Source organism: Schistocerca cancellata, chromosome 2 (genome assembly GCF_023864275.1).
Source record: "Schistocerca cancellata isolate TAMUIC-IGC-003103 chromosome 2, iqSchCanc2.1, whole genome shotgun sequence".
NCBI classification, from domain to species: domain Eukaryota; kingdom Metazoa; phylum Arthropoda; class Insecta; order Orthoptera; family Acrididae; genus Schistocerca; species Schistocerca cancellata.
Window position 1 is genome coordinate 383,797,361 of NC_064627.1, and position 13,438 is coordinate 383,810,798.

At 38.8% G+C, this 13,438-nt stretch overlaps 1 protein-coding gene across 5 annotated transcripts in view; it reads right to left on the bottom strand.

The window, feature by feature from the left end:
- The window catches only part of LOC126161793 (protein PALS2), a 360,405-nt gene that overhangs the window by 66,849 nt on the left and 280,118 nt on the right, over nt 1–13,438 (bottom strand). For all 5 annotated transcript variants that reach the window (XM_049917873.1, XM_049917870.1, XM_049917872.1 and 2 more), the window contains one exon: nt 1,306–1,458. In XM_049917873.1, coding sequence (XP_049773830.1) covers nt 1,306–1,458 — 153 coding nt within the window. The remainder of the gene's footprint in view (nt 1–1,305; nt 1,459–13,438) is intronic.

Here is a 13,438-nt window from a genome sequence, read left to right on the forward strand (position 1 = left end):
CAGATACTTCACTTAAATGTCAAATTACAACAAACAATTTCAAAGTTTACATGCAAACGTGTTGGCAATAAGAGTGCCTCATAGTACATTTTGGTTCTGTTATTCTGGCAAAGAAACAATTACTATATCATCAAAAAATTGTATCATTTCATTTTAATTATTTTAACTTTTGTCCCAGTGCAATGGTTAATGACAACAAGCTATTTAAAGTTGCTAAAATTATATGGAATATGATCAAGTTCTAAATCACTTATTTTATTCAGAGTGCTGGAATTCTGATAGTATGCTATTTGTGCGAGCTATGGTCTACCACAGAATAATAGACCACAAAAAATAAAATGATGCCAAATTCATCTGGGTCAAAATGTCAGAATTAATAATCACAGTCACAGGCCTGATCATTTAGTAATCTTTAAACAACATTACAATTGAACTACCTACACTCATATCTGGAAAACACGCTTCTTTATTAAGCACGATATATAAAATGAATAAGAAAGAAGCAGAGAGAGAATTTAATATTTTTGGAAAATTGTGGATTGCACAGAGCTATATTGTCACTTAAACAACCAGTTTTGGTCATAAATGGACCATCATCAGATATAATGTGACACCATAATCAGATGTATGACAAACCATAACTATTAACCAGCATCACGTCATAATTTAAAATGTAATTCAACTATAAGCCATGCCTTGGCATGTGCTTCATCACCCATCTACTGTTTGCTTTATATGCTCCAGATTTATAGACGAATTAACATGTCACTTTATGACATGATGTTTATTAATAGTTATAGTCTGTCATGCATCTGATTATGTCACATTACACCTGATGATGGTACATTTATGACCAAAACTGGTTGTTTAATAAAGTGCCAATACAATTGTGCACAATCCAAGATTTTCCAAACATTTCTGGAAGCTGCAAATCACTGCCTCCTCAAATAATGTGTTTTAATGTTTGTCACAAGTTAGAAATACATGTCAGACCAGAATTAGACATGTTTGGGTGACTTTCTTCTCCTTGTACTTTATGACCTGACCTACTGAAGCAGGTCTCACACAGCAACAAAAATTGTCAGCTTAAAACTGCATCTCCATTCTTCATTGCTACACTATCTTCCTCAAAAGTAATAAAAAAACTGTATGGGCTTAAAACAACAGGTTGTGTGACTTATTGATTACATTTTTCCTTGTAAATGAATTCTCACTATTTTAGCCACTAATGCAGAACAGTGATATTATTATTAAGTTTTCTTTCCTAAATTTGAATTATGGAAAAAACTGCACACGGTTACGTACCAGGGGTTCCTTTGGACTTTTCCTGAGGCCAACCATACGAATTGTATCGGCTGTCATTTCACTTGCTGGAAATTCAAAAGTTTGAGGTTGAGATTCCACTTCAGGCTTTTCAAAACTTTTTTCAGCTACAGTATCGTGAGATTCCAAAAGAGCCTGGAAGAAAACAAGAGCATACAGACTAATACAAGGCAATGCCAGCAATAGTGAACAGTAGCTGATGTACAACACGTTCTATCCAATTTCATATGACCAAAGCCAGTCAAGCATACTGGATTTTAGCTGTAAACAACAGGGCACAAATATACAATATTATAAGATTACAAGGTTTCAACTCTTGCTCTCCTATATTACGATCCCAATACCATTTCACTCTACATATATCTGACTTCATTTTATCACTGTACTACTGAAACAACAAGGCAAGTACCAATCAAATGGTGACAGCTAGATATGTTTGAGTTGGAAAGTTTGGAAATATGCAGAACAGGCAACTGGTAAGCCAGAGATATGGTAACTGATTTACCACACAAACTGATGTCCGATCTCATCACTATCTTCATGTCTTGCAAGTTCACGGAGTATGAACACAGAGCCCAAACGTACAAATGAATAGGTAATCTGCAGGTCCCAAACCCGTGGTGGTAGATTTAAAAGTACTGATGGTTACGGTTCTAACGTTAATTTTTGTTTAAGATCCTTTTTGTAGCACTGTAGGATACTTGAGAACACTGCCTCAGCAGTCCAGAAGAATGCTCAGTAAAAATGGTCTATGACTAAGAGAGAGCGGTTTGTGCCATGCTGAATGTAGTATACATTGTTCAATGGGAAAAAAATTGGAGCATAGAAGGTAGACTTAACAGTGAGTTGGAAGGGTTGACATATGTACACTGTATTAAATAAATGCTTCTGTTGATGAAGTATTGTTGACAGGTGAACTAGTGTCTTCTTTGCCTTACATGAAAAGTTTAAAATTTTTTATTAAAATCGCAACCTGGTCAAAGAATATTTTTCCAATTTTTTTTGTCACATGGAGATTGACTGTAAAAGTTTAGTTGCTACCAGAAATATTGATTCTTACCACCCAGAGAAGATTTATGTCACTTTCCCAGCCTCTGGATGCAATATCCTGGCCAAGCTACTTTTACCAGTTCTAACAATTTCCTTGTCAATTTGTGTTTTCTATCTGTGTGGCCTCTCCCACTGCACACTTCTGCATCTAACACTACTACATTCCTCACCAAATGCACTGCTAGCTGTGAGAGGGCCCATGGTACACTCATGAGCAATTTACTTACTTGCACCTACCCAGTAATGTGTACCCCTTATTTCCCTCTGAAGACAATAGCAAAACATCATGAGATGCATCCCACAAACCACTGTAAGCACTGGGCATCATTCCGGTTCCATGACCAATCAGCCATCATTTACAACTAATATTTTTTTTTTTCATGCACACAAACACACCTAATCAATTTGCAGAGATGGCTCTTGTTAAAGGTGCAGAACACCAGTGGGGCTCTAAGGTGAAGAAATGGAAACAAGTTATTTGACAGTAGGTTCCTGTACCATTCACCAACGAGAAACTATTTGAGACTTACCAGGAATTCAGTTTCAGCACATATAAGCATCGCTACATGCAAAAATACTGACACATTGTCTTTGACATACTCTTACTATGGCATCAGTAAATACCAACAAATTTTGCAAATCATTAATCCAGCCAAACTTCTCTGTGGTTTAAGCATTCAATGGTGTTGAATTTATGCCTATGCTGATCTCTGTATGCTGTGATGCAGAGTAAGCAGAGGAACATGTGTTGAATGGTGCCTTCTGTAGCTCCTAGTGACATAGAGGTACTGGATGGTATGGGTGCTCAGGGATGGGGGTTGCTGCCTAACACTAAACTGACCAGTCATCTGTGCGGTAGCGTTCTCGCTTCCCATGCCCGGATTCCCGGGTTCGATTCCCGGCGGGGCCAGGGATTTTCTCTGCCTCGTGATGACTGGGTGTTGTGTGCTGTCCTTATGTTAGTTAGGTTTAAGTAGTTCTAAGTTCTAGGGGACTGATGACCATAGATGTTAAGTCCCATAGTGCTCAGAGCCATTTTTTGACCATCTACTGCAATTTGGTCCTTTTGCTAAAACCCACAACAGTCAATGACAATCCCAGTCATCATCACATTATTACCCAGGCAGAGGCAGTTTTCCATAAATTGTGTTTCACACAGAATGCCCTTGATAAGGTACCATGTGACAAGCTGAGGGGCTGCCCAACAAAGAAATGGATTTTATTGCATGTTGGGAACCTACTATCAATTCACAATCAGATATAAAGATATTGTCCATCTTCCCCATCCTATTCTACATTGTCATTCTAACTACCTATAAAAGGTCTGACAACATTACAGTCAAGTAAGAGGTTGAACTATTCCACTCACTATAGTGATGAGAGTGCTCTGTCTTCAACAACACAGCTCTCCGAATTCAGTGGCTCACGAGTGGATAAATAAAGTAACATTCGTATATGTACATAAGGAAAATCCCCAACAAGCTATGACAAAAGCTAAAAAGCAATGATAATAAAGACTAGTGGAACCTCGGTAAGCGTTGGAAAAGATGTATTTTGCTACGCCGGAAGGTGAATGACAAATGATAAAAGCCTCATTCATTTTCTCTTGTCAATTATTAGATAGACTCTGTCTTTAGTTCTTGTAGGGAGAACACATATTTTTTTGTGAGAAGTATGTAGTGTACACTGTGTTGTCTGAGTAATAATTTTGATGGAAGTATGAAGTGTGAGAGTTCTTTTTAGTGCAAAACCATGAAAGTTTTCTTTTCTTCCGCACATTATGCTGTCATGTCACTGTAGCTGCCTGCATCTGAAGAGGGTCCGACAAAAATCAGTATTGTATTCACGGTCAAAAATTAGAAGTATTTATGGTGGAAGAAAAAGCATATAACTAAATTCTCAATGGCATAAAGAAAGCAAAATCGACGTAAGTTCACACTACTACTGAATTACAATTTACAAAATTTGTAAATTAAGACAGAAAGACAATTAATTCACATCAAAATTTAAAAGAATAGAATTTGATGGTATTGTGGTTGATTTGATTAATAAGAATATTAATTGTGATAATTGTAGTAATAATAATAATAATAATAATAATATGCACACATACCATGCAGTATCATTCATATTATAAGGTCATCATTAAGGCTGAACACACACAGATGCTGAGTCTGTGTTGGTAACATACACTCTACGTTGCAGAGCATATATCTCATCACAATATCAGTAAGCTTCAAATCTTGCCTATAATATGAGTACTTTGGATCCTTGCTTCTAATGCAAGTGAGTCAAAACTTTGCAGATAGGAAACTGTTCCACAGTATGTGCTTACTTCCTGTCCACTATTCAGCCCTGAAATACGATAAATCACAATGCTGTAGGCACTATCTTCCACCTTCTTTTTCCCTTATTTTCTGCCACTTTCTTATCCTTCTTTTAACATTTTCTTTAATTTTTACTTTCCACCTCATTTTACATTTATTGGTGTATATTTTGTCATTGCATTTTCCCCTCCATTAATTAACTCTTCATATTGAGAAATGCACAAACATCTGTCCCCATGGAACTTAACTGCTCATGTTGCTGAGGCATTGGAGTGTTAGGACATTATGTGTGTATTGTAACTGTACATTCCTCATGCCTGCACTGCTATAGAGCAGATGTGAGTCTCTCATACAAGATATGTCAGGCACATGATGCCATTACTATAGAGCCTTCAGAATCTACAAATCTGATAAGCCAAAGCCAGTTTAGACAATGAAATATCTTATGTGAGTACTTGCTTGTAATAACTTTATTGTTACAGTACATGTATTCACTGCTGCTCTCCGCCAATAATATGGCAAACATGAACAAATTCTAGACTTATGGTTGTTAAATTCCCAGTTCATCCTAAATTAACTTTAATTATTAATCACATGTATCATCAGGGTGTAACTGTATATTTGCAGACAAGTGCAAGAAACCTGAGATACATGAAGAAGCTTCTGCAGCTTCCAAGAAGCTGTGCAGCCAACCACTTTACAAATTTAAACAGCATGGTTAAGGATGTCAGACAATACACTGTTATGTTCCAACTTGGAACATGTTTTGCAATCATATTTTACTGCCACAGAAGATAGCTTCCAGAATGAATTTTCATTCTGTGGTGGAGTGTGCATTAACCTGAATCTTCCTGGCAGATTAAAGCCATGTGCCAGAATGGGACTCAAACATGGGACCTTTGCCTTTTTTTTGTGGACAAGTGTTCTAGATCTAATAACCGGGTTATCCAAGTGTGACTGATGACCTGCCCCTACAGATTTATTTCTGCCAGTTTGAAATGCAGGAAATGAGATACAGACAGAAGCATAGTTGTGAGGGTTGGCCATGAGTCAGACTTGTATAGCTCAGTTGGTAGGACACATGCCATAAAAGGCAAAAGACCCAGGTAAAGTCCTGGTCCAGGACACAGTTTTAATCTTCCAAGAAGTTTTAAACCGGCACACATTCTTCTGCAAAGTGAAAATTAATTCTGGAAACATTCCCTAGGCTGTAGCTAAGCCATGTCAGCAGTTGCTCATGAAAGGCAAAGTTCGCAAGTTCAGTTCTCAATCTGGCACACAGTTTTAATCTGCCAGGAAGTTTCAAGAAGAAGAGTGTTCTATGAGTATTATGCAACAAAATATCAACAAACACAGCAATACCAACAATTTGAGATAATTTCATATGTATACATTCAAACTGCAGGAAAAACTCATTACACTTTCATGGCCAAGTTCACTCTACAATACATCACAGCTTCTCCCCATCTCCATACACAGCCTCCAGCCCCTGACCTAACAAACACCAGTAAGCTAAATGAAGTGTCTGTCTACTGAATAGATAACACTGCAGATATTACCTCCCACAATGACAGTATGCAAGATGTTGAGGAAACACACTGATGTCTTCATCCACACACCAGCTGTTTGGGCAGTACTATTAGCTCAGAGGATTTTTTTCTGTGCTATCACACATTTATTAAGTTGCCAATTAAATAGGACTGTTTCAAGACAAACAGGATGTTCGGCTGGATGCTGATAATGCATCTTTAGTCTGAGGATAAATACCAATAACCAAGCATGAACTCCACCTTTAACGTTTTTCTCTGTTCAGCCATCCTGATCTAGGTTTACTTAAATCTTTTCACGTAAATGCTGGGAAGATTCCTTCATCAAGGCCACAGCCGGCCATCTGCCCTATCCTCCTTAAGCATACTTTTATATTTTATAGAAATGTATATTTATTTTCATTGTTTTTGCAACAAATTCTATATCATTGTAAGATTATAACTAAATGAATAAATGAATGAAGTGAAATGAAATGTTGCCATCACATGGGATCAGACATCTTGCATATACAACAGGTGGTTGTACACTGTCAAGCACTGGAGCCCAGAGACAGATGCAGTTATTTCAACAAGTTCAGGTAAAAAAATACTAGCCTGGATGTTTTTTCCATGTAATACACTATTTTTGAGATATTTATTTTCATTGTTTTTGCAACAAATTCTATATCATTGTAAGATTATAACTGAATGAATAAATGAATGAAGCAAAATGAAATGTTGCCATCACATGGGAACAGACATCTTGCATAAACAACAGGTGGTTATAAACTGTCAAGCACTGGAGCCCAGAGACAGATGCAGTTATTTCAACAAGTTCAGGTAAAAAAAAAAAAAAAAAATACTAGCCTGGATGTTTTTCCATGTAATACACTATTTTCATGTCATTGGTCTTGTGTTGGAGTCAGGTATAATGTCACAAGGAAAACTAAATGAAAACAAGGATCATAGTAATCGCTACATTTCAAAGAGGACCCAGATCAGCTGTCTTTTGCATACTTGCATCAACAGTCAAAATGAGTTTCTTGAATGAGAACATTTTTCCTGCATAAGCTGTATTTATTATCACTCTAGCATCTGACCAAGGGATCAAAATTTTCCAGTTGCTTTAGTAATTTTGAATAAAAACAGCCTGTACAATAAAACTTTCTCACACACAAATTCAAATTTCCAATCATCCTGAACAACTGGGACACAGTTCTAAAGTTATTTTCTTAGAAACAGCCAACTAGTTCAGCAAGGCTCAATGTCACTGATGAAGAATTGTTCTCGGTAATCACTATGGACAACACTGCTGAGGGTATTTCTATTCCACCACCAACATGCCATGACTTGATTAAGAAACAATATTGGCAAGTGTTGTACATTCTGCTGCAATTTTCTGAGTTCATTAGCCACAGATAATGCAGAATGATAGATTGTTCAAGAGGAAATGGAGAACATGCATCATGCCAGATGATCCCAGATTTCTTCCTGTAGTTCCAATGGGAAAAAAATCAAGCACATGGCATGCTGTGTCTGTCTACAACAACCAACCAAATCACAAGAAAAGAGTGTCTACTTTTGGCCACAAAACAACTATACCCTGTGCTGTTTGAAGAGAGCAGAGCATTCCTTGCCATAGATTCACAGACAGAGAATTGGCAAACAAGGCTGACAAGACTGAGCAAGAAGATACCGATTTCACAGCACCTAATGATCATCATGAATTCAAAGTTGTACCATTTTATCTATGCAGTGCTTTAGATACTTCAAAAACAACAATGAATAACTTGCATCAATACCTCGTAACACATGGCATATTTTCTAGTGATATAACAAGGTCATTTTTTCAGTGACATCTCAAAACCATTAAAGCCACTTGACAACCATGCTGAAATGGACTTCACTTGAATTCAAAACAGTTTCTGTTCCACATAACATTCTAAAAATAAGAAATTTTCTCCAACCACTACATGAATTTCTGCAAGGACACAAATTTTCTTGGGGTGATGAACAAGAAAGATTCTTTTGTTACTCTCTAGATGCTGACATTGTGCCCAGTCATGGGACTGTATGCTAAGATAACAATGCACACTGATGTTAGCAGTTCCACAATAGTTACAATTTGAATACTATTTTAAGAAGTTAATCATAAAGTTTTTGTTTATGCCAGCAGAGTATTCCCCAAGGCTGGGAAGAATTATGCTATGACAAAAAAGCCTTGCATTCCTTAGGACAATGAGTAATTTCTGACCATATTTGCTTTGTAGATTGATCACTGTTGTAACAGACCAATAGTCCTAAATGCTAGCTGATTTACCTGAAGGATCTGTCAAGAAGACTGACAGTACTAAACTGAGGATTCAGGTGTGTGGCATAACAGTGGTATGCGAAGTGGACACAAACACAAGGACACCAAATGTCTTTTGAGGAATCCATTGAGGGCATGGACTAATGCAATGACACCTAGCCATCCTTGCATTGTGCATCATTACTCAACAGTTCAGGATCCAATAAAGAAGACTACAGATGTCTTAGAGTGGGAGAAAGGAGTCAAAGGAGGATTCTGATCACTGACCTGAGGTGTAGGTCCACAAAGTCTAAACATGGGTACTGTTACATAACAATGAGTGTTAGAAACCTCACCCGTCACACTACCAATAAGGTTATACTGACTGTCAAAGCTCTGGAAATCTATAGTTTCTTGTGGGTGACATAATTTTGAAAGATGGAGGACAATATAAAATAATTTTAGATTGTGGGAAGAAAGTTTCAGACAAAGCTGAGTCAGCAATAATTTCATACTGCATCACCCAAAGGTGGGGGACATGAGAGAAGCCTCCACGAAGAGTGTGTCCTGACAACTAAGCCTTACACATCCGGGCGTCCCCTGGGCGTCTAGGTATACCTAGACGGCTGATTCTCTCACACCAGAAGCAAACAAACATGCAAGTAAATAAACGGTCCTTATCAGAGCCAACTTTAACTATCATATCTATAAATATTGAAGGCATATCATCAGCCAAAGAACATCTGTTATCCAACCTATGCCGTGACAAAAAATGCGACGTCCTGTGTATACAAGAGACGCATAGAGATAAGCGACAGAGACGACCAAAAATACCGTGCATGAAACTAGCTGCAGAAACACCGCACTCTCAGTATGGAAGTGCTATATTTGTAAGACCAGGGCTTCAGATAATCAGTGCTCACTGCACCGTAGAAAATAACATCGAAGTCATCTCAGTGGAGCTGAGTAACTGCGTGGTTACTTCTGTGTATAAGCCCCCTTCGGCTGCATTTCCCTTCACACCACCCAGGAACTTCCATAACAGCAAGACGTCTGTAGTAATCGGTGACTTTAACAGCCATAGTCATTTGTGGGGATACTCTGAAGATGACGAAAATGGGGAGGCAGTCCTCTCCTGGGCTGAATCCTGCCAGTTGTCTCTTATACATGACAGCAAGCTACCCCCTTCCTTCAACAGTGGCAGGTGGCAACGTGGATTTAACCCTGACCTCCTCTTTGTGAGTGAAGACATCACACGGCTTTGCTCCAAATCAGTGTGCTCGCCCATACCAAAGACGCAACACAGGCCACTACTGTGTCAGTTCTTCCAGCAATAAAGCCACAGGAGGTGAATTTCAAACGGAGATACAATTTCAAGAAAGCTGATTGGAAAAAATTTGCTAAGATGCTGGACGAGGAGATTAAGTCTGTGCGACCTATTCCTGAAGAGTATGACAGCTTTGTTCAAACTGTCAAACATTGCTCCCGGGCATCAATTCCAAGAGGGTGTAGGACAATGTATCTGCAGGGTGTGACACCTGAAACAGCTGCTCTGCTGGACGGATACTATCGACTATATGAAGAAAACCCTTATAGCGAGGAAACTTATCTGGCTGCGCAAAATACTCTCTCCTCAATCTCTGAGGTGAAGAGAGAACAGTGGATTAAACTGATGACAGAATGTGAGATGAGTAGAAGTAGTCAAAAGGCCTGGAGATTGTTACAACACCTTAACAATGATCCCTCCCAACCCAATACGCATACAAATGTGAAGGCAGACCAGATCGCACACCGGCTTTTGAAAAATGGTAAACCTGACCATACCAGTAAAATCGGGAGACGAACCCTGGAAAGGGAGCCTGAACAAGAGGGAAACATTGTCTCGACCATTCAGTTTGAATGAGCTCGACTCAGCTCTAAATAAGTGCCAAGTCGGAAAAGCAGCAGGGGTAGATGACATAAGAAGTGAACAGATCAAGAACTTTGGTCCAGGCGCAAAGTGCTGGCTACTCGAGCTAATGAATAATTGTGTCAAGAGCGCAAGATACCAAAATCTTGGCAGAAAGCAAAAATTATAGCTATACATAAACCAGAGAAAGACCGGGATGACCCCAAAAGCTATAGGCCAATCTCCCTCCTATGCCACCTGTATAAGGTAGTGGAAATGGTTGATCCTCCAAAGAATTACAGGTATGATAGAACCATTACTGATCCCTCAACAGGCAGGATTCAGACAAGGGAAGAGCTGCACAGCACAGGTGTTGAATTTGACACAGTATATAGAGGACGGCTTCCAAAGGCGGCAGATAACAGAGCGGTGTTTATAGATCTTTCAGCCATCTACGACACTGTCAACCACAGACTCTTGTTGCTGAAGCTATGCAACCTCACCAAGGACTACAAACTAACCTGTCTAATTAGAAATCTTCTGCAGAACCGAAGGTATTTTGTGGAATATAATGGACAAAGAAGCAGATGGAGGCAGCAGAAAAATGGATTGCCACAGGGCAGTGTACTGGCACCCACCCTCTTCAATATATACACTTACGACCAGCAGAGATACAGCAGCACGGAGTGAAATGAAGAAGGCATTAACATCTGAAGCCCACCCACTACATGGCCACCAACCGGCACAGCAAAGACTTGTGTCTAGAAAGAGCTTCCTTCACAGTACAGAACCACTTGCTGACACTCCACATCAACACCGGGAGAAGAGATGGCAGGTCAGATGCCAGCATCTGGAGGAGTGGCTGATCCCGCAAGAAGTTCTTCCCCCAGGCCACACAGAGAAATGGTCCACATGGAAATCACTCAACCGCCTGCGTTCTTCTGTCACAAGATCCAAGAGTAATCTGGAGAGGTGGGGCTTCCAGGTGGACTCTCTCCAGTGTGACTGCGGAGCTGCCATGAAATCAACACATCTACTACAATGCGCATTACCTCCAACTGTGTGCACCATGGAGGACCTCGTAAACGCTACACAAAGTGCACTGGACGTTGCAAATTTTTGGGCATCCACTGTATAGATTAAAATCACCTTGTTTGACAACACAATCTGTGTCCAATCATTTATTTCATTCTTGACTAGTTTAATTTATAAACCATAATGTATGTATGTATGTAGTAATGTATCTAATTTTTAGTTGGCTTCTGATACGATAAATAAAACCCAAAGGTGCCTACCACCCGCAGATGAAATTAATAGATTGCTACGGATGATAGAGATTTCGGTACATAATGGCTAACATGACAGTCATACATGCAAAACAAATATTATCAGTGTTCTGTTTATGCACATATGAAATTACATGCTACTTCATCATTATGTCACTGGTCAAAGGTGAATTTTGATATTGGTAGGTCCCCATGCCTACAACAAAACTGAAAAGTTTGTAACAACAAACACTGACCACTTCTACACAAAGCACCAACCAATGAGTTACAGACCTAGTAACTTAGTATGGATTTTTATGCCAATAAAGAAATTTGGGCCACAAGAAAAATTACTTAAGACACCCAGACAGATTAAAAATATGTGCTGGTAAGTGACTTGAAACCTGGGATCCTTGCCTTTCACAGGCAAGTGCTCTACCAACTGAGCTATCCAAGCATGACTCACAACCCATTTTCACAGCTTCACTTCCACTAGTTTCCAAACTTGCTGCCTGCATGCTGGAAAATGGTAAAAGTGCACTTACAGTGTCTGCGGGCTTTTACACTGCTTGCTTGCAGTTGGTAACTGTTAGCACAATAATATGTATAGTGTATGAAATTAAATGACAGCATAATGGAATACACTGTGCAGAATGTTGCCAGAATATTCTGTAGAATTTAAACAGTACTCTTACATTCCTGGATTACCACAACCATGGAAATAGATACTTTCGAAAATACCGTCAAAGTTTTTGAAACAATCATTCGGCTATGCTAGAGATCAGCCTGCCACCACAACATGTTTTCCTCCAGTCACATTTGTTGGCTTTGCCAACTTACAACCAAACTGTAACATTCCACCTAACCCATACCTCGGGCTATGCTACACTTCAGTCTGTCACCACAACCAGTTTTCATATACATACGTTCATTGGCTTCACCAACTCACAGCCACACTATAAAATTGGAATACTAAACAACCCTGCCATGTTCAGAGAAACATACAACACAAGAAATGTATATGAAAACCAGTAGTCAACTTTATAATCCATAATAACGAGATCAATCACTGCCAAGCTCATGTTATCCGCGTCAAAAACAAAAGTAATCAATTTGTACCTTTCGCAGAAAGAAGGCATTAGATTCAGCGGTTCTCACTGGCTATCACCCTACTGGCTACAACCAACAGCAGCACACAGCCTTAGAGCCACTGACAACCTAAGTGTACTTTAGCCCTAGAAAATTATTTAAGTTATAGTAAAATTCCATTTGCCCTCTCAAAATATTAGCAAAAAATTAAATATCTGGGCTTCAAATTTTGTTATTAAAAACACTGGACACCACAGAACAATCTGTCAGTTACCTTACTGTTTTTAAGTGCAGCTTATTATCCAAACAAATTAATAGCATTAGAATACTTCCAGTGTAGTTGATTTAACAGTCATGCAGTAGCCAACAAACATCACACAAAAACTGTAAAGTAACCAACCAAGGATAAAAATTTAAAGTTTGCCTAATTTTGACTGATCAGCTTGAAAATTACCTTGAGTTAATTTTACTAGTAGCTGGGCTCTTTAGCATACAAGATATTTACTGGAACAAGTTAGGATACAGCACACGCTTTCACATACTCTTCACAGATTGGCTGTCATTTTAAGACTGTAGATGCACAACAACTGCATTTCAGATCTATTGCCACCTGGATCTGAAGGACCAAATTTTACTTAATTTGACATCTCCTATGCTGCTCTAACCTTGTAAGATATTTT